General features: G+C 38.8%; 1 protein-coding gene across 3 annotated transcripts in view; it reads right to left on the bottom strand.

Annotated features, from left to right (window-relative positions):
- The window catches only part of SLC12A1 (solute carrier family 12 member 1), a 102725-nt gene that overhangs the window by 13222 nt on the left and 67145 nt on the right, over positions 1–22358 (bottom strand). For all 3 annotated transcript variants that reach the window (XM_015142174.3, XM_015142175.3, XM_028850893.2), the window contains exons 20-24: positions 18224–18306; positions 7770–7913; positions 4852–4983; positions 4507–4618; positions 736–822 (exon numbers count right to left, since the gene is read on the bottom strand). In XM_015142174.3, the coding sequence (XP_014997660.3) occupies positions 736–822; positions 4507–4618; positions 4852–4983; positions 7770–7913; positions 18224–18306 (558 nt within the window). The remainder of the gene's footprint in view (positions 1–735; positions 823–4506; positions 4619–4851; positions 4984–7769; positions 7914–18223; positions 18307–22358) is intronic.

The raw sequence follows: 22358 nt of genomic DNA, 5'->3' as shown, positions 1-22358 counted from the left end.
GCCAGAACTGTGAGAAATAAATGTCTGTTGTTTAATCCACCCAGTCCATGGCATTTTGGTATAGCAGCCTTAGCTGACAAAGACACTAATGGAGTTGATAAATATAACAATTAATGAGGATTAAAATAATGTCACATTTTGAAGATATTTAAATGATTACTTTGATTTTGTCATTTTCTTTTTTTTATTTTGGAGCCAATACATTTCTTTTCCAGGCTTCAGATAGTTTTAGACATCCCCGCAAAATTCACAGGCCTTACCTGTTGGGCCTTTAGTGCCTAAAAGCTAAAATGACCCTGGGGAGTTGGTATTGTCCGTGTGCCGAGAAGACACGAGCTGTTTCCACATCTTCTCCATCAGAGCTCCCCATCCAGGCTGCTCCACGAGTAACTCTGAATAACAAAACTTGCCCTGATGGCTCCGGTCAGAATAGTATGACCTTGCGCTTCCTGCTACTCTTGCCACCATAGAAACCGAGAACAGGAAGGGCAATTCTAAACTACGAACTAATCTGTTTCAACAATTCTCCCTCTCAGGCTTGTCTTCACTGTAAAGGCTTTTCTTCCCTTTAGAATGTACTTGTTAGTTCTTCATGATTATTTGAAGGCCCTTCTTATTAGATCCCATTAAGAAGTCACTGCAGTAAATACATAACATTTTTACTGTTGATAATCAACACAAAAGAGAATGAGAGAGTCCATGGGTAATCAATGGATCTTGTTTAATATTTCATACCTCTCTTTGTTTGGCTTAATGTTGATGTCACCAATGATGTGGATGTCTGCAAATTTTATCCTAAATTTGCTCAGAAGGGAAGCCATTCTGAAAATATGAGAGGAAAATACTTCATCATTGCATATTTAACTATTTTCAATCAAAGAGTTTTGTGTTTGAGTTAAGATATCAAAAGCAATCATGTCTTATTTCAGCTTAGCTTTCAGACAGAGGCTTTTTGGTTGGTGTTTGATTTTCATTACAGTACTTGATGAACACATTAAGTGTGGACCAAGCTATTTCACTGAAGGCATAAAGAAACCCCTGTAGGTGCAGACACTGGCAACAGCCAATCCAACCCTGCATTTATGTCACAGGGAACAGAATGCAAATCTGTCCACATTTCTTGTTATTTGAAAGACAGCAAGTCTTAATACTTATGGACTATAATATTGGTGTAATTTTTATAGTTACTGACAAACTACTGACAGTTATCATACAATGTATCATAATATGATAAATTATATGATTAATTATATATAAACATATTATATATAAATTATACAATATATAAACATATTATAACATTATAAACCATCGTGTATATTATAAAACCTCATATATATAAGCCTTATATGTATATGGCTTATATATATATATATATGAGGTTTTTTCCTGGCAACTGATAATTTTGATATAATTTCAAAGTTACAGAAAAGTGTTTAAGATAATACAAAGAACTCCCAGATTCACCAGTTGTTTATATTTTGTCCCATTTGATTTATCATTTTCTTTGTTTCTCTCTCTTTATATTTATCTATCTATTTACTTCTATCTCTATCTATCTACCTATCTACTCTAATCTTTTAAAGTCAGTTGCAGATATTAGGCACCTTTACCCCTAAATTTTTCAGTGAGCACTTCCTAAGAACAAGGACAATCTCTTATATAAAGAGAGCACAATTTTTGAAATTGGAAAATTTAACATTGATGCCATACTACCATTTAAGCCACAAAACATTTTCAAATTATACTAATTGTCCCAATAAAGTATTGGCAGCTTTAAGAAATATAAAATATTTTAGACATTATGTTAATTTCCATGTTAATATGATCCTCTTGAAGTACAATTAAATATATATAATATTAGTATATACATATCATATTGATTTGATTGAAAAGACATATATGCATATACGTATAATATATATGCAGTCATACACCACATCATAACATTCTGGTCAATGACAGACTGCATGTACGATCGTGGTCCCATAAGATTATAATGAAACTGAAAAATTCCTATCACCTAGTGATGTTGTAATAATGGCATAGCACAGCGCATTATTTACACGTTTGTGGTGATGCTGCTGTAAACAAACCTACTGCACTGCCAGTCATATAAAAATACAGCACATACAATTGCATACAGTACATACTTGATAACAATAATAAATGACTGTTACTGGTTATGTGTTTACATACTATACTTTTTATTGTTATTTTAGAGTGTACTCCTTCTACTTATTAAAAAAAGTGAACTGTGAAACAGCTTCAGGCAGGTCCTTTAGGGAGATATTCCAGAGGAAAGCATTGTTATTATAGGAGATGACAGCTCCATGCCTGTTATTGCCCTGGAAGACCTTCCAGTGGGATACAAGATGTGGACGTGGCAGACAGTGATATTGATGATCCTGACCCTGGATAGACCTACCCTAATGTGTGTGTTTGTGTTTCAGTTTTTAACAAAAATATTTAAAAAGAAAAAATAGAAAAAAGCAGGCCGGGCGCGGTGGCTCATGCCTGTAATCCCAGCACTTTGGGAGGCTGACAGGGGCAGTAGATCAAGACCATCCTGGCTAACACGGTGAAACCCCGTCTCTACTAAAAATACAAAAAATTAGCTGGTCGAGGTGGCAGGCGCCTGTAGTCCCAGCTACTCGCGAGACTGAGGCAGGAGAATGGCATGAACCCGGGAGGCGGAGCTTGCAGTGAGCTGAGATCTGGCCACTGCACCCCAGCCTGGGCGACAGAGCGAGACTCCGCCAAAAAAAAAAAAAAAAAAAATGGCCGGGTGCGGTGGCTCAAGCCTGTAATCCCAGCACTTTGGGAGGCCGAGAGGGGCGGATCATGAGGTCAGGAGATTGAGACCATCCTGGCTAACACGGTGAAACCCCGTCTCTACTAAAAAAATACAAAAAAACTAGCCGGGAGAGGTGGCGGGCGCCTGTAGTCCCAGCTACTTGGGAGGCTGAGGCAGGAGAATGGTGTAAACCCGGGAGGCGGAGCTAGCAGTGAGCTGAGATCTGGCCACTGCACTCCAGCCTGGGCGACAGAGCGAGACTCCGTCTCAAAAAAAAAAAAAAAAAAAAAAAAAAAAAAAAAAAAAAAAAAAAAAAAATTTATTATTAAAGAAAAATATTTTTTATTCTCAGGTCCAGCTTTGAAGAAAAATATTTTTGTATAAATTTTGTGTAGCCCAAGTATGCAGTGTTGATAAAATCTACAGTCGCGTAGTCATGTCCTGGGGCCTCACATTCCCTCACTGATGCACCCAGAGCAACTGCCAGTCCTGCAAGTTCCATTCATGGTAAGTGCCCAATATAAGTGGACCATTTTTTATCTTTTATGCTGTATTTTTACTATACCGTTTCTATGTTTTGATATACAAATATTTACCACTGTGTTACAGTTGTCTACAGTATTCAGTTCAGATTTGTAGCCTAGAGCAACAGGGTATACCATATAACCTAGGTGTGTAGTAGGTTATACCATCTAGGTTTGTGTAAGTACACTCTGATGTTTGCACAATATGAAATTGCCTGACACATTTCTCAGAATGTAACAATGTAGCAATTTATAACTATATGTGTGTCTGTGTGTGTGTATGGGTATATATATATGTATACCACATTCACAGCACAATACATCCTAAGAGGGAAGAGAAAATATTAAAAATTACTGAATAAAGCCTGTCATTATTTTGTGACTTCTGGAAGTGCTGGTTCCAGGAAGGACTCGGAGCTTAGTCCCTCAGTGCCATGAGGGACTAAGTGCTAAAGGTGGTTTTCTGAATTTCCACCAGAGACCTCTAGATGTGTCATGTTCTCAGCATGCTTATTCTTCTCACACCTGGCATCAGCTCTCAATGGCTACATTAATGAGAAAGATACAGACTTACACTGTGGGATTTTTTTTTTTTTAAATTTAAATTAGAAGAGTTCTCTACAGTCATCCCTTTAAACTCTTTCAAACTACAAAGGAGAAACTGGGGACCCAGATGTATTTGGCAACTGTTGCAAAGTCCTACAGCTCCTTGATGGCAGAGCTGGGGCTAGAACCCAGGTGCAGTCTCTCCATTTAGTTCTCTTTTACATATGCTCTGCTAAGAGTGACTGCCATGAATTAGGAGGTTTGAATTCCCACAGAAAAAGCAACTGGACCCGAATTTCCTTCAGGCTCTTCTTTTCTTGGATGCCTTTACTGGTCAGAACAAAATAAGCATTATATGAGATAATGAAGCTCCCACTCAGGACTTGCGATGAGGCTTCTGTGGCACCTTCCTTTTGGAAAGCATTTGTGACAGAGGATAAGAGGTCTTGCTTGAAGACAGTGATCAGGAAAGATATGAAAATAATTTACTGACCAGAAAACCAAGTAAACACGAGGCCTATCCTGGTGGCTTTGTCTTTAAGTCTACTGTGTCTCAGAGACACTTAAAGTTATTAAAATGAAAGCATTAAAGCAACAAACCTCTGAAATGACCTAACATGTGGGTGGTAAACTACTTACGCAATTTTTTCTTCTTCAATGCGGTTGATCTTTCCTCCGACATAGATCCTTAATTTACAGTCTTTCCATTTTTTTCTGAGAGTCAAGATATAGGGGATAAGAAGTGTTAACCCTGGAATAAAGAGTGAATTATGACACGTTGAGTATATCTAAATGGGAGGAAATGAATAGCTTTATATCTTTATTCATTCCCACACTGATAGCTCTTAATTAAGTTACAATCTTTGGAGAACACAGAAACATTATTCTTTAACCAGCATTGTTCCCATATACCTTCTCATGCAGTTTGTTAAGTTGATCAAGATAGGAATTCTTGTCCCTAGTGTATTTTCTGAAAGTTTTTACCTCCGTCATCAAACAACCACCAAACATCAATTGTGCCTTTTTCTTGTTTCTTTTTAAATTGAGTGCTGGCTTCCACCAGTTTCTGGTTGAACTCTCCCACATGCATCGACTGGATTGTGTTAATGCTGCCATCTGAAATGAAGGAGGAATTGATGCATCTGTTTGCTTCTGAGGGCAGAAGCAAAATAACTTTCCAATCAATCTACTGATGAAAATAGAGAAAAGGTCACAGATTCGTGTTTATTATACCTAAAATAAATAGCGACTCTATTCTTCAAAAGGCAGAGACAAAAGTCCAATCCCAGAATAATTTAGACCACCTTCAATAGTTAAATAAAATATTGACAGTCAATAGTTAAGTAAAACAGCTTTATGATTATAGTTTTTATTAAAAAACAATGGATTTTTTCAGACCTTTAGCAATCTGTCTCAGAGTGGAGTTATTACTGAGGCATGCAGCAATGCTACTAGCCAGAAATCCCCATTTCCCCAAATCTCAGATATAAATCAACTTAATAGTATTAATATTTTTATATTTACTTCACATGTGGTAAGTGGTTTTCTGGAAATAAGCTATAGAATCAGAAATATCCTTTCATTAAGGAATTGATGTGTGAAGCACTATTTTGGTTTAAGTTCCATTCAGGTCTGGTTTCTAAAATTTGCCAGGGACCGTGTGCATCTTGAACTCTGTGACTATTTGGTCCCTTAGTCGGCCTGGCTTACTCCTCTGCTTTCTTTTCAAGGAATCTTGTGAAGCTAAAGTAAAGCCATTTGAGCTATTTGAATCTTTGTGAATTAGATGAAAAAAAAAAAAGCTAGAAAATATGGAAATAAAAACATCTTTACTTGAGTTATAATTCAGGGTGCATATAAAACAGTTAAAATTTTTTAAAATGCAATTTCTACCCTAACATGGATACAATGAAAGTGTACCAGGGAACTCGGCCAGTGTTGGAGCCGGACCTGTTCCTGTTTGCCAAGAGGGGTTTCTTTGCCACAGTGTACATAGTATTTCTCATATCTGTGTCTTTGAAAGTCATGACTTTATTGCTCTCTTTCAAAGAGGTGGTGTCAGCCTGGTGCTTAGAGGAGGGCTGACAGCCTCTTTAGAGCTTCCTCTCTGATCTAAGAGGTTCTGAAGATGCTTTGTTTTATCTTTTGCTGTTTCTGTGTTTAGGGTCTGTCAGTTCTGAAACAATGATCTGATATTGTTTTTACATCCCTGGGACTGCTGAGGGAGAAAAATTTATTTACAAAATGGACCAAGCTCTGCCCTCACCTACAGACAAGTCAAAGTATCCAGAGGCCTCCTGTTCATACTCAGGTGCCTGGGGGCAGGATTGGTTCTGGTCTAGAACTCAAGAGTTGACAATAACGGAAGCCTAGAGTAGTGAATGAGCCCACTTTAGAGCTATGTTTAAACTTCTAGGTATTAAAACAGTATATAACATTATTACTTTTCTTTTCTGAACAATTTGACATGTTGACTTTTGGAAGAGTATATTTTTGCCAAAACAAGTATTGTGATGCAAAAATAAGCTTCCAGAATAAATAACAAGTCCTGCTGTCATAATAAGGACATTAATGCTTCCCTCTCTCTAGTTAGACCACACTGTTGGGCTATGACTTTTGAATTTTTCATTATTTTCCAGACTGTACCACTTAATAGAGCAGATTTAATGGATTGTTAACTTTTTTTTACAGTTAAACCAAATAATTAGAAAGAAAAGAAGTAGTAGTTAGCATCCAGAACAGTCTTATTTAAATATTTTCACCCTGATGTAGCTTCAGCTTGAATTCAAACACATCATCTATGTCATTTTAAGGTGAACTGTAAGGAGTAGGCCACGGCCCATGGGGTTATCCCAGGAACTCGACAGTACCCAGAGTATCTGAAGTGGGGCAATATCTGGATTTCCCATCATTCTCTGTAGATGTATAAAACTATTATATTATAGGTGAAATTTCATCTTTGGGCTATAGTAGGAAAGCAAACAGACAAACCATTTATGGGGTGGGAGATGGCCTTGTCGAAGAGCCTCTTTGAAGGGTTGGCCCTGGTCATCCTAGACCAGAAGCCTGCTAAGTCTCCACTTGGATCCTGCTGTTTGACTTGGAGACCCTCCCAGAGAAACCATCTTTTCCTGGCCTCACACCAGAGTGTGACTTCAGTAACTACAGGACGTTCGTGCATAAATAAATGCCTGCTAACATTCTGATTTTGGACCAGCAGAGGTCACTGTGGACCTCATTAAACTCAAACCCGTAACGTTTCGGAAAGTAATTTTCAAAAATCCAAACGTTTGAATCGTCTGTTTATAAAACGTGTAACGAGCTCTCCCAACCTCTGATCCTCTGTCCCAGGACTGCATACCATGAGTTCACATATAAATGTACGATTTAGATGAAATCTACAGGTAGTGAGTATCAATAAAGTTCTAAGTCCTGCATTCTGGTTTGTGATAAAGATGCTTTTTTTGAAATCAGCGTTCCAGCTGGATACCGTATTTGCATGTACTAGTCATATTTCAGTTCCCTGAAATGTCTGAAAGGTAAGGGTATGTGTGGATAAGACGGTTTGGGTACTGACTCTTAAATTTCTATCCCCTTTCCATCTTAACTGAGAAACTCCTGTTTCATGGCATGCAATCTGCTTAAGCACTATTTGACTTCCAAACCAAATATTACATTTTAAAAATAATTTTTGGCAGTAAGATGGTACAAAGTACTTAATGAGGTTGATAAATGACAATAGCTGCTACCGTTTATCCATACTACCTTCTGGAGAGAAACCTTTCAGTTCCTACCTGCACTCAATGCCCCCAACATCTTAGATGCTGACTTCGGACTCTTTCTAGATGCCCAAATAGTGACTTATCTTATAAACTTTCTTGCAAATTTTAAAAAGTACTTACCTTTTTTAGGCGTTGTCTTGGTAATATTCAACTTGCCAGCTTTTTTAAACAAGCCTCGGATGCCTCCACCTTCCTCTTCACACTCATTGTCTTTGATAGTCGCTTCCAATGCTAGTCTCTCCTGTTCTAATCTCTCTAATTCCTCTGATGAAAGAAGACAAATCACCCACTTAACTCAGAGCTACAAAGTTTCTAGAAACAGTCTTATAAACTTTTAATATTTAAAATGGTATGTATGTGATAAGATAATTGTTTATACATAGTATATTTTTTCTAAATGATTTTTATATATTATCTTTTAATAGAAGTAATATATTTTGGTTGGGTGAGGTAGCTCGTGCCTGTAATCTCAGCACTTTGGGAAGCCAAGACGGGTGTATCGCTTGAGCCCAGGAGTTCGAAACCAGCCTGGGCAACATGGTGGAAATCTATCCCTATGAACGATACAAAAATTAGCCGGATGTGGTGTGTAGTGCCAGCTACTTGGGAGGCCGAGGTGAGAGGATCACCTGAGCCTGGGGGGTAGAGGCTGCAGTGAGCCATGATCATGCCACTGCACTGCAGCCTGGGCAATAGAGTGAGATCCTGTCTCCAAAAGAAAAAATAAAAAGTAATGTATCTTAGTAAATTGTATTCAGAAAGTTGTCACAACTAGCTTAAAAAAATAGCTCTATGTGTTAGGTTATGATACATAAAGTTACTACATTTTTTTTTGTGAGGGCAAGAGAGGCTATTTAATGCCATTCTTATTCACTACCATGCAAAAACAAACAAACAGAAAATCTTTCACACTGTAAGCCACCGATTTACTGACCTAAGCTAGTGGGTCAGATGTTTTACAACTGGAAGTGACAAAATTACAGAAGTACACTGGGTATATATCAGCCACACAACAATGCTTCATGAATTGAAACATAAAACTAGACAGCAAGAATTAAGAGAAGATAACAAAATCTTACAATAAACTCTATAGGCGTTGGATACAAATTAAAAAGCATTCACCACCATTCCTTTCAATAAGCAAAATACTTTGTGGAGTGGGTGACCAAAGTCAAAGAAATAAAAGCTGAGGTTTCTGGGTGCCTGTCAGAGTTCACATTGCTAAAAGGGGTCTTATGACACGTTTTAGTCTGGAACAGGAGTCAAGCAGCGCAAAATTTCCTGCCCAAGGTTTAGACACACTATCCAAGCTTTCATGTTGTATCTGGCTGCCTTTTATCTTTTTTGGATTCTGATTGTGACGAAAATTTCCTAGCTGCTATGTAATGTGCTGGATCTTTCTTTGACCTCACCCCACACTGGATCCGGGTAAGTAAGACTTTCAAAGCAGTCACATGACAGTGCTACACTTAGGAGGCTTCTTGCTTCTTGCTTACACTGGGTGAGGTGGCCCTCTTGTCAGATAACCTCATCTTATTGCCTGCTGAGAACAGAGCCTTAGAAAATGAGCAGTGTTCAGAGGAAGAGGATAGAAAACCTAGATTCAGTGTTACAAAACACTGGGAGAGCTTCTGTAAATGTCAACCTTCGGAGCCCATTGCCTTATCTATCTGTTAAGCGAAGCTATACAAACTCTAGATTTATCAATTATGTACTAACTAAATCTGTCAGGACAGTCACATCCCTAGACGATGCTGCTATTCAGCTACACAGAATTGTCTGGCCCCTTTCCAGGTCTTAGCAATTAATCTTTTGCTAGTGGCATGAGATTTAAGGTCAAATGACCCATGTGATTTCCCCGAAGCTTCAAAGGTTCTCAAGATCAGCAGCTATAGAAAATCTGAGAAATTAGGCTGATGGTATTAAAACTGAGACAGAAGTTGCTTACCCCTGACTTTTGAAAGGTGAAGACAAGCTGCATTGCAATGGGGGGTCATGACCGATTACAGTTCTGCTGCTGGCTTTAATGTGACATTAGCCAAGTAATTTACTTTTTCTATGCCTTGGATTTCCCGTCTGTGAAATGGAAAACTGTAACCCTTTCCTTTTCCCACTCCCCAAGCTTTGCAAAAAGAATAAACAAAGTGTCCACACAGGGTTTTGGAGGTCCTTAAAGAACAGAGCAAGAACTGCATTCTGTAGGCAGTATATTTATGCAACTTTTGGAAATGGGCCTAGTCATGCAAAACAAATTGAGTATTTTGAGATGCCTGGGAGTTATTTTAGCAGTTACTATTTATTGCACACTCTTTGGGTGCCAGGGACTGTGTTGCATTTTATTCCTTTCCAAACAACTCTGAGATAGGTACTACTATTATCATCTTCATTTTGTAGATGAAGAAACTAGTAGGTTAAGTGACTTGCCTGATATCACCCAGCAAGTTACAGGGTTCATATGCAAAGAGATCTGCATATGCTTCCCACCATGAAGACCCTCTTCCTGTGGCTTATTATTATTATTTCAGAGTTGTTTTATTACCTTCCTACGCTTTGTCATCAGATGAACCTAAACACTCTCAGGCACATGGTGTAATGCTAAGTTAATCCCCCCAAATGATGGCCCACCCAACATGTAATTTTAAAATGAGGACCCTAAAGATATAGATCTATATGGAAGGCTGCACTAGAGCAGCAGCACTGGTACCCAGACTTTGTGGTCACTGTCCTGGATGACGGCACCCTAGCTGTTATTTTGCCTTCTGGGGTGTTGCAGGGGGCCACTTACGGGGTAACCTGCTCTTTGCAATCCTCTGATGTGGCAACTGTAAGGGCTGCCCTGGGAGGGGACTCTTCTTTTTTCTGTTTTTGGGCAGGCTCCAGTGGGCCCTATGATTAGCCACTGGTTGCCATGCTCTTTGTCCTCTAGTTTGGACAAAGAGGGAAAAAAAGATAAATCCTCCTTTTTAATGGAGTCAGCTGGCTGAGTGAACTGGGAGCGATTCCAACAATTTGCTTGAAGGTATGTGCACAGCCCATCCAGAACAGAGCAAGCTGCAAAATTGCAGGCCTGAGAGACAAAACCAAATTTTGCTCGAATGCTTTAGATGTAGCAGTTTCCTCAAAGATGATAGAGACAGAAGATTACAGAGAGTATTTATTCTAAAGGCTAAAATCAGCTTGCTTTGCCATCTTGGATTTTTAGATCCATACCATGGTGTGATCCCTATTTGCATAGTGATTTTCGCAAGTTCTTATTCAAGTTAATTCTTAATTATTCACTTGGTAGGTGATCTAAGGCCTCCTTCTGTGCACTCCTTCCTTTTTGCATTTCAGCGCTAAACAGAAGTGATGTTTTGATTATCTGTTCTTCTGAATGATCTATCTGGTGTACTGCTTGCCTCTGTTTGCATGCAGGGAAATTAAGAGTAGACTTTGTCAAAACATTTTTGTCAACAGAAATCCTGGCCAGATGACTTGCAAAGGCATACCATTAACCACAAGGGGAGCAAGCCAAGAGAGTATGAATGAATGGATATAAGTTGATTTCCACTAGCCTGACAATAAAAACTATTTATTCTATCATCACCACCATCACAACTACATTTTTAATTTTCAGAAATTACAAAGCCCTTTCTACGTAGTGTCTCATTTGATACCAATACTGGGATGCACGCAGAGCTGGTAATATTCTCCCCATTTTACTGAAAAGAAACTTGGGCTCAGAAAGTTCAAGTGATTTGTTCAAGGTAGCACAGCTAGTGACCCAAGTCTTCTGCTCCCAATTGTAGTGTTTATCCCTCTTCTCCCTTCTCCTTCAGTGATATGCCTTGATCGCAATAGCTGCCTGTTGAAGGAATACCCAGTCTGCAAAACCGTCCCCAAATTTCTCAATCAGAATCAATCTCCTCTACATTTCCGTAATACCTTGCTTAAACCTTTATTCCACTAACTACTGTAACTGTGTGACTCGGATGTCTATCTTATTCACAATGGACTCCAGACTCCTGGAGGGCAGAACTTATGCCCTATTTCATCACCAACATTTATTGAAAGTTTACTGTATGCCAAGTACAATGCCAAACGCTTTGCAGCCATCAAATTCTTTAATCCAAAACAACAAATCTGTGGCATAGGTACTATAATTATTCCCATTGGAAAATGCAAAAAGTGAAACACAGAGAGGATGGGTAACTTGACCAGCATCACACAGACAAAAGATGTCAAAGTTGGGATCCAAACCCAGGTTTGTCTATTCCAAACCCTATGCTTGGACCTCATGTTATCCCTCCCATGTTCTTCATGGTGCCACCCCTGCCGCTATTACCTGGAGCCATGTTTGCACCAATAGGCACTCAAGAATTGTGTGTTGAAATAAATTAAAGAACAGATCAATGCTGTTCAATTCAGTTCAATAGTTTTGAGAGTACTGTCTTTATAAAAGAAGAAAAACAAGTGCAGAGTTGTGAAGAATGGGGGTGTGAGAAGTGTCTGTGTGTGTGTGTGTGTGTGTGGTAAGTACAAAAGACAATGTTTGAAAGAAGTGCAGTTAATACTGTATACAAAGTTATATAAAAAAGGGACAGATAGAGGACAGAAGGTGGGACCAGTGAGATAAGAGCCTGGGAGATGGAAGTGTGAGAGACAAGTGGGGAAGGAGAGGGGACTTTTCTCTGGAAAGGACCACCACCTGGAAATCCTGTAATGGTAACTACTGGGAACTTGAATACATTAGATAATTCTGTAGTATCTCATAGTTTATAAGGCCACATTGCTACTGAGAGATAGAGATATAGATATAGATATAGAGATAGAGATAGAGATATAGAGAGCACGCCTGCCCTTCTCTCTTTTCAAGATGTTTATAATATCAACCTGAAGTTACGATGGTGGAAGAAAGAGCTCAGACCTTTAGGTTCTCTCAGTTGAGAGTAGGTTTCTAATCCATGTTGTCATCCACATCCCAAACAGTTTTCATAGTAATAACTAAGAGTGACTCTTGAGCCATGCCGTCATGTAAATGCCAAAACTGCTTTGAATAGTAGTTACTGTATTTTCAAGTGCTTTATAAATTGATGATATGGTACCCAGTTGGAGTGACTATATTTTGAAACTCAATTTACTTGTCAAGATTGCTTCAAATGTTATGTCCCCAGTCTTTTTTTTTTTTTTTTTAAGATGTCTTTTAGAAATAGGCAGAGGTCTACAAGTTACAACCTGCTTTGAATCTTAAGGATTGAGAGTCATCAATTATCTGACACCAGAAGGGAGATCAGGGAAACTCACTGGGGAATGGCATCCCCTCCCATTTTACAGCATCCTTTTTCTTTATTAATTATTAAGTTAAAATTCTTTCCTTGCTCAATAACTCAAAGCTGTAAATGCTCATAAGAATCAATGTGCTGTCCCCCAGGTGAAGTCTAGTTGAATAGAAGGCAGGAAGCAATCCTGCAGTGGTTGCCTTCTAATCAAGTAATTATTTACTACACTGCCATCTGTCTTTATTTTTCTAAGCCACTCGATCAGACATAGCAGTATCCCTGTGCTCTGAGATGGTCACAAATCATGCTGTACTTATGTGGAATACTTGACCACAATATATTGCAAATCATGTTCCATCACTTTATTTCTTACCAGTATAATTTGGACTCCTTGTTGTAGTTGGAAAACTTGCTAAATATCCCTGGGAGGTGAGCAGTATGAAATATCATGATTTTTTTTGTGTGTGTGTTGTCAGGCAATAAATTAATTTATTAAGAGAAACTATCAGTCATCAGTATTAGATGAGTTGCTACAGTATACAAGTTACAATGTTATGAGCATCGATCTTATTTATATTAAAAGTTATTCTCTTCACATAAGCCTGTAATACAATATAAAAATAATTGTCATTAGCTGGTAAATTACCTATAAAGCTGATTTCTATTCACTGCTTTATTAACTACAGTATATGGGCACTCTGAATTGCTAATATTTCCTTTAAATTATAATCTGTGATGACACTGTGGTGCCTGTGTTGGAAAAGCTATGATGATAATCATTAACATAGTATAATGCAATACTTAAGATTTATCAGGCCCTTATTAGGCCCTGAATTACAGCATAATATAATGAAATGCAAGTTTATTTCTTCCAATTCAAAATCTAATAAGAGGTTTGTGTCATAAATTACATAAACCTCAAAACAATGCATGGAAATGTGGCGGAAAGTTAATTTCTATCATTATGTTGTTTTTCTGCTTGTTCTTCATGTACTTGTATAATATTGTTTTTCTTTGTTTACCCTAGATAGTTGGTACTTGTAATTATTTTATTAACATCCAATTGTATTTTCCCTTTCTTGACTAAGAAGCAGAAATATTTCAAACATCAAAGTTTATTTAAATAGGATACAACCCTTGGGAAATTAAAAGGGGATGCAGTTCACTGCCAGGATTCTTTGAGAAATACAGCAAAACTTGGTTGCTGTATTGCTTTATAGAAGTAAATTGATGGTGCATCTTGACAGATGGAACAATGAGGGGTGGGAGCAATGCTTTTCAGCTACATCACATCTTTCAGCTTGCAGAGAGCAACATAACACACAAAGCAAATGTGTAATCTAAATACAAGTTATATTTTGCGTTCTCATTTTTAGATGGAAAACATTATAGCACAAAAGCCAGGAAAAAAAATTAAAGTAAAACCTAGGAAGTTCGCAACATAACAGTTCTGTTAATATTCAGTTCTTGTAACTGCCCTCAAAGTTAGGTCTATCTTTCCACAGACAGGCAGCCCCCTTGTTGGGTGTCTTGAGGAACACATAGAAACGGCTCTGCCTCATTCCCAGAGCTCAGATTTCCCCATTGCCTCTGGTTATATGTCATCATCCTCTCTAGCTCTTCTTTTTCAAAGATGAAACAGGGGCTTCAAACAGATATAGGTTTGAATCCCAGCTCTACCAATGACTAGCCTTGTGAATCTTGGGTAAGCCCCCATTTTACCAGCTGTAAAATGGGGACAATGATAATACTCTCCTCATAGGGTAGCTGGGATGATAAATGTTATATGTGAACATGAAGCATAATAGACGGTGCGTAATAAGTGCTCAAACATTTTAACTATTGTTGCTACAAAGTATTAAGTTCTACTAGGAGGGAATATACATTAATAGTGAATGCCCAGTGAGTGGGAGTTAGTATTTCTGATCTGGAGTTTAAAATATCCATAAAGAAGAAAAGCGGCATACAAAGGAAGGCTAAAGTCACCAAGAGATAACCTTTTGTGCTCCAATTTTGCATAAGATGCACTCTCCTTGCAGTTTTATTTTTTAATGCTCTTCATTATCATAGAGTATACATAATCAGATAGTAGCTACCTTATAAAAACACTTGATCTCTAGTTTTTTTCTTCATCCTCCTCTTCTCCTACAACATACCAGAATGGTTGCATCAGAAAATTCACCTAATCCACTCATATTCTTTCCTGTTTTGATGGAGACAATCATGAACCAGCAAATAGAATACGAATCCATCAGGCAACAGCCCTTAAGAATTCTTTTTTCTTTCTGCTGAACCTACTGAGAATACCCTGGTACTGCTCCTGTACCTTGGAGACTTCATGCTGCCGGAGAAAACTGGACAACCACAACTGGGTTTTCACTGTTGTACACTGATCAGTTCTTGCTGATCCTTTTCATTCTCTATCATGACTTTTTAAAATGCTTAACTAGTTTCTTCTCATTCTCAGTTAAACCATTCCTCTCTTGCTTTTAGAAGTAAACCATTGCTCCAGCTTAAAAGAAAGAATTGAGACTATTGTGCATCATCTTCTTTGATTTATCACTCCACTCTCACAAATCCACGTATCCCATCATCAATCCTCACCTCCTTTGCTCCAATTTTAGATGAAGTGTTTTTTTGTTTTTTTTTTTTCTGTTTCAGGCCAACTCTTCCATTCATGCCTTTCCCTCAATTTCTGTTCCTCCTGGATCTTACTCCATGGGTCGCCCCTTTCTTTGCCTACATCTTCAGTGTTTGCACTCTCTTGTGCCATTTCCTCAGTCTGGAAATATGATTTGATCTCCCATTCAGAGGTCTATAGGTTCCCCACAGTAAGCCTGCTCAATCTCATTCCTCTTGTTACCTACCATCCAAGCTTCTCAGAAGGGTTGGCTACATCCATATTCTCTGCTCGTTCATCTCATAGTCTCTTCTCAACCCACTGCAATCTCGATTCTGATAACCCTGCTTTACAGAAATTACTTTCACTAAGATTACCTGTGTCATGCCAATTCCATTTGGTTCATGATCTTACTGTACATTTCTGCTGCATTTGGCAATGTTGATTATTCTCATTCTGAGCACTGTACTCCCATGTTTTACCTGGCCCCAGACTTCTGGTTTCTTCATCTTTCTGACCTCTCCTTCTTTTCTTTGGGGCCTTTTTCCTACTCTTTGGAGTCCTTGGCTACACACACTCTTTGAGTTCTATTTTCTAGGGTGATGGTTTCAATTCACATTAGCCATGATGTCTCCTGTATTAGTCCACCCAGGTTGCCATAACAAATGCCACAGACAGGGTGTCATAAACAATGTACATTTATTTCCTCACAATTCTGAAGGCCAGAAGTCCAAGATCAAGGCATCAGCAGGATCGATTTCATTCTGAGGCCTTGTTCCTTGGCTTGAAGACAGCTGCCTTCTCACCATGTCTTCACATGATTACCCTTCAGTCTGTATCCTAATCTCTTCTTATAAGGACACCAGTAATATTGGATTAGGGCCCACCCAAATAACCTAATTTTACCTTAATTACCTCTTTAAAGACCCTGTCTCCAAATACAGTCACATTCTGAGGTCCTGGGGGTTAGCACTTCAACATATGAATTTGGTGGGGGCGGGGAGACACAGTTCAGCCCATAACATCTCCTAAATCTGTATTTCCAGTTCAGATTTCTCTTTTACGATGAGGACTGTCTAACTGTCTGTTAGACATTTCCCGTAGGATTTCCCACGTGAGATTGTTTGAAATTGAGCCAGGCATTTCCTCATTAAACCTGTACTTCCTCTTGCATTTCCCATTTCCATTGGCTCATCTAGTCAGCCAAGGAGTTTTTCTTTACTGCTCCCTTTCCCATATCCCACACATCCAATCAACTCCCAAACGCTGCTCTTCGTACCTGCAAAATACTTTTCAACTCTGTTCTTTTCTCTCCATCCCAACTGAGGCTGCCCTAGTTCAAGCTGTCTCCTTGTCTTATTTGATTATTGTAGAACTCTTTGATTTGTCTATTTCCATTCTAGTCCTGAGTCCATGCCCCGTATAACCAAAAGAGCATGAGATCTAAAACCCAAGTTTGACCACATTATTCCCTCACTTGAATCTCTCTGATGGTTCCTCATTATCTACAGAATGTGATCCATCTTTTTAATATGGCAAATGAGGCTTTTACAGTCTAGATCCTCCTTATAGTGGCAGCCTCATATTTTACTATTGTTGGCTTCCTACTTTTCACTTCAGTAACATGAATCTGCTTTTGGTTGTCTATATACTCCATTCCTCTCTATTCCCATGTCCTCACCTTTGCAAACACTTTCCTCTTTGTCAGGAATGCATTCTCCAAACTGTCTCTTTACTTTTCTCTCACTCAACTTTGTCTGGTTAACTCCTACTCATCCAGTAAATCTCAAATCAAAAGTAATTTTCTCCAGAACGCCTTTTTTGGAGTGAGGTAGGTGCCCCTTCCTTCTTTCCCATAATTCCTTATTTATACTTATTATAATGCTAATAATTGATCTACTTCCCTTACTAGGCTGTGTGTCTCTTGAGGGCACAGACAGAATTTATTAATCTTAGTCTACCCAGCACCACTTGCACCTACACTATGCCTGGCACATAACAGGCACCAGAAAAGCATCATTTTTTTCTTAATGTTGTGTTGTAAGCAGACTCTGCTGTGAGGCTCAGCGGAAGAGATGAGTCATGAATTCATGTCTTGTGCTAATTTTTCAGTGAGTATATCAGTATGTTCTTTATTTCATACACAAGAGAGTATGTTTAAATTCTAAGACTAAGCAAGTATACCAAATTCTCTACAGGGAAAAAACAAAGAGTCACTAATCTGAATTAGTGTTTCTGCCTCTGACTTAGATTAGTGATTCACAGCATGATACATTCAGGCTCATTTCCATGTTAGCTACAAACCAGTTCATAGACTCTCAAAAGCAAAATATGTGTTTTTCTGGGAAAAGAATTAATCTTCATTTTCTGAAACATCTTGCAGAAATTAATTTGGCAGGTTATTTTACTGAAGTTGTTTATTTTCCTTGATGCTGGCTTTGTGGTTTTGTGATAAGAAAAATAATTGATGACCACCTTGAATTCCTCAATATTTGTGATTAACAGGGCAAAGGCTGCTTGTGTTAGCATTGGAGAAAGTACTGGGGGAACTATATGCACTATGAGTTAGCACTAGAACGTAAGCTCCACCGTTAAGGAGTTTTGTCTATATCGTGTCCTGCTATATCCTAGAACAATGTCAGGCACAAAGTAGGTGCTCAATAAATACTTGTTGATTGAATAAAGAAAGTACATACCTTGCACCTGAAGAACCTGAGAGATGTCAAATCCTTGGCTGATTCTGACTATAACCACGCCAATCTCAAAATCAAATGCATCACTGAAAGAGGAAGCAAAGCAGTTAGTGTTTTAAATGGCTATTTTAATCCTCAAGCTTAGGACTAGTATTATACTTGCTTCCAGGATTTTGATATAATGAAACTATTAAAATCCACTTTAGAATATAGCCAAGAGCTGATGCATGTGTTTGTTTGTTTGTTCTTCCCTTATGCCTTTTTAAAGTATATTTTGGGTAGAGGTAACTAAATTATTCACTCTAGCCAATTTATTCAAATAATACTATACATCAGAATTTTGATTAAGAGCTTGTCGCATCTTTTAAAAATAATCGAATCTTTTATACAGCGAGCAAAACAATCACTGGCATATTTAGAACACAGAGTTTACAGACTGCAAAGACTCTTTGAAATGATTAGCCACCACCCCCAACCTGGCTGCCTCCTAGAAGGACTCCTATAACATTTCTGATATCAAGTACATGGTTAGAAATGTCTCCAGTTCCTCTATTTTCAGAATTGACTCTAAACTGGTCACTTGGAGCAATGCTTTTTCATGGCAACCCTACGTACTCGCTCCTGTGTTTTCTCTGTATGCAACCCAAAGGAATTTGATTACCTAGAAGAGAAATAAAGTCTGTCTTTCTTTTATCTCTGTTTGAAGAGATTAAAGTTTAAGGCATAAATGTTTTCTCTGGTGCTAAACATGGAAGCAAGTCAATTAATACTTTGAGTCATTTAAATTTTTTTTCATTGGGAGGTCCTTTGTTTATACTTCTATGGATCTAAAACTTAACGACTTCTTGCCATTAGGTCATCCTACCCCAAAAACACTTGTCCCACCATATGCAAACAGTTTCCAACGGCCAAAGTCAACCTACATTTTCATTTGGTATACATAAGTTTGGAGCAATATGAATATCCACTCAAATCCAAACCATAAATAATCTTTTCTTAACAGAATAGGTCCATTCTGGCACAAGTTGTTACAAAGTAAATTCCTCGTAAACAAATCTTGTTTCTGATTGTCCTCAATTATAAAAAGTAGACAATGTGCTCCACAAAAAAAATTTGGATTCTGTGTTAGGTAGAATAATGCACCCTCAAAGTATCCTAATTCCTGGAACCTGTGAATGTATTTCCTTACATGGCAAAAGGGACTTGGCAGATGTGATTAGATTAAGGACTTTGGGATGGGGGAGATTATCCTAGATCACCTGGATGGGACAAGAGTAATCACAAGGGTACTTAAAAGTGAAATTAGGAGGCATAAGAGGAGGTCATAGTAATGTGATGTGAGAGGAACTTGACCAGCCATTGCTGGCTTTGAAGATTGAGGAAGGCATTCCTGAGCCACACCCACATGAGGGAAGCTTCTGGAAGCTGGAAAAGGCAAGGTCAGAAATTTATCCTAGAGCCTCTGGAAGGGAATGCAGCCTGGCCCACACATGCCAGACTTCTATTCTACAGAACTGTAAGATAATCAAGTATTGTGTGTGGTCGTTTTTTGTTTTTGACAGAGACTGGCTCTATCACCCAGGCTGGAGTGCAGTGGTGTGATATTGGCTCACTGCAACCTCCGTCTCTCAGGTTCGAACGATTCTGCCTCAACCTGCTAAGTAGCTGGAATTAGAGGTGCACACCACCATGCCTGGCTAATTTTTGTATTTTTAGTAGAGGTTGGGTTTCATTATGTTGACCAGGTTTGTCTCAAACTTGTGACCTCAAATGATCTGCCCACCTCGGCCTCCCAAAGTGCTGGAATTATAGGCATAAGCCACTGTGCCCAGCCTAAAGTATTGTTTTAAGCCACTAAATTTGAGGTACTTTGTTATGGCAGCCATTGAAAACTAATACATACAAATTCTGATTAAAATTAAACCATACTTGGCTGGGTAAGATGGCTCACATCTGTAATCTAAACACTCTGGGAGGCCAAGGTGGTGGATCACCTGAGGACAGGAGTTCAAGACTAACCTGGCCAACATAGTGAAACCCCAACTCTACCAAAAAATATAAAAATTAGCTGGGCATGGTGGTGTGCACCTGTAGTCCTGGTTACTCGGTAGGCTGAGACAAGAGAGTTGCTTGAACCCAGGAGCTGGAGGTTGCAGTGAGCACAACTGCGCCACTGCACTCCAGCCTGGGCAACAGAGCGAGACTCTGTCTTAAAAACAAACAAACAAACAAAACACTAAACCATACTTAAGAATATTACAGACATTTAAAATATTTTATTCAAAGAAAAATGGTAGCCGGGCGCAGTGGCTCACGCCTGTAATCCCAGCACTTTGGGAGGCCGAGGTGGGCGGATCATGAGGTCAGGAGATCGAGACCATCCTGGCTAACATGATGAAACCCCGTCTCTACTAAAAATGCAAAAATTAGCCGGGCATGGTGGCGGGCGCCTGTAGTCCCAGCCACTTGGGAGGCTGAGGCAGGAGAATGGCATGAACCCGGGAGGCGGAGCTTGCAGTGAGCCGAGATCGCGCCACTGCACTCTGGCCTGGGCAACAGAGGGAGATTCTTGTCTCAAAAAAAAAAAAAAAAAAAAAAGAAAAAGAAAAATGGTAAAATACTATAGTTTTATAATAATACCCCTGTGTTAACAATAATACTGTAGTTTAAGTCATAAAGCCACAAAAATTGGACAGGGAAATGTAATATGGACACACGATTGTCACTATTAGCCTCATTGCTGTGCTAGTAAAGTCATTTAACTTTACCAATCCAGTTAGGTTTTATACTAGTACAAATATGGGTCACCCTAATACTGAACTTTATTACCAAGGAGATCTATTATTAATTTGCTGTAAAAGCCAGAGACCTCCTTGGTTCAGTATTACTGGGTTTGATTATTTTGCTCCCTTTGGGTTTCTAGAATGTTTGGGATGGTAGGGAGGTTGGAAGACAGTCTGAAGTAATTCTGTATCAAATAATGGACTATTTCGTTGAAGATTTACACATTACTTCCTATTTGCTCTCCCCCCGCCCGCCCCACCCCATCCCTTTTGTTCCCCGAGGTAAAGATGAAATTTTACTGAAGAATCTGGATAACAGAGGACAGATCTGGTCAATTTCCAAGAATGTCTGATCAGCAACTGACTGATTCTAAACATATCAAAATACTGTTTGCTGAGCCTGGTAAAATTCTTATCCCGATCACCTGGTTTAGCCTTAACTTACTGAACTTATAACACCAGCAGGAGCCAGATGACAGCACGTGGCATCCAGGCTTTATATGTTCAGGAAACACAATGCACTTAATAGATAGGTTCCGCACATTAGAAAGACTGTTGAGTGAATTTCTGTTTGTTCAGTAATTCCTGTACTTTTAGAAGATAAAAGTTATTTTCTTATGCTTCCTTTCAATAGAACTAAGAATGCTTTTGTTAATATGTTGCATAAATCTGCTCAATATAATGATAAATGTTATGATTATAATAACAAGGGGTAGAAGAAATAGCCTACTTTAAGAAGTGCTAAGCGTATACTTCTTTTCAGTGGATAGGATGAACTTTGAAGTGCAGCTGTATCTCCCAGGGGATGTCATGTACCCTGTGGTCTGAAATCAAAGTGCAGCCAGATCCCAGACACAGGAAACCTTCCATTTCCAAAGATGTTGACACAAAAGATGGCTTTTGGGCATAGCTAACATTACCCCTCTGGAGTCTGATAGAGTATTTTCAAGCCTAGAAGAAATGCTCAACTTTCTTTTCTTTTCTTTTTTTTTTTTTTTTGAGATGGAGTTGCACTCTTGTTGCCCAGGCTGGAGTGCAGTGGCGTAATCTCAGTTCACTGCAACCTCCATCTCCCAGGTTCAAGTAATTCTGCTGCCTCAGCCTCCCGAGTAGGCACCCACCACCATGCCCAGCTAATTTTTGTATTATTTTTGTATTTTTAGTAGAGACGGGGTTTCACCATGTTAGCCAGGCTGGTCTGGAACTCCTGACCTCAGGTGATCCATCCGTCTCGGCCTACCAAAATGCTGGGATTATGGGCGTGAGCCACCGTGCCTGGTCTGGTCGAAAGGCTCAACTTTCTACAGTGTTTCTCTCTGTTTGTGTAGAATTTGTTTTCTCTTATTCAAAGGAAA

This window comes from Macaca mulatta, chromosome 7 (genome assembly GCF_049350105.2).
Source record: "Macaca mulatta isolate MMU2019108-1 chromosome 7, T2T-MMU8v2.0, whole genome shotgun sequence".
NCBI lineage: Eukaryota > Metazoa > Chordata > Mammalia > Primates > Cercopithecidae > Macaca > Macaca mulatta.
This window is presented reverse-complemented; position numbering and strand designations above follow the sequence as displayed.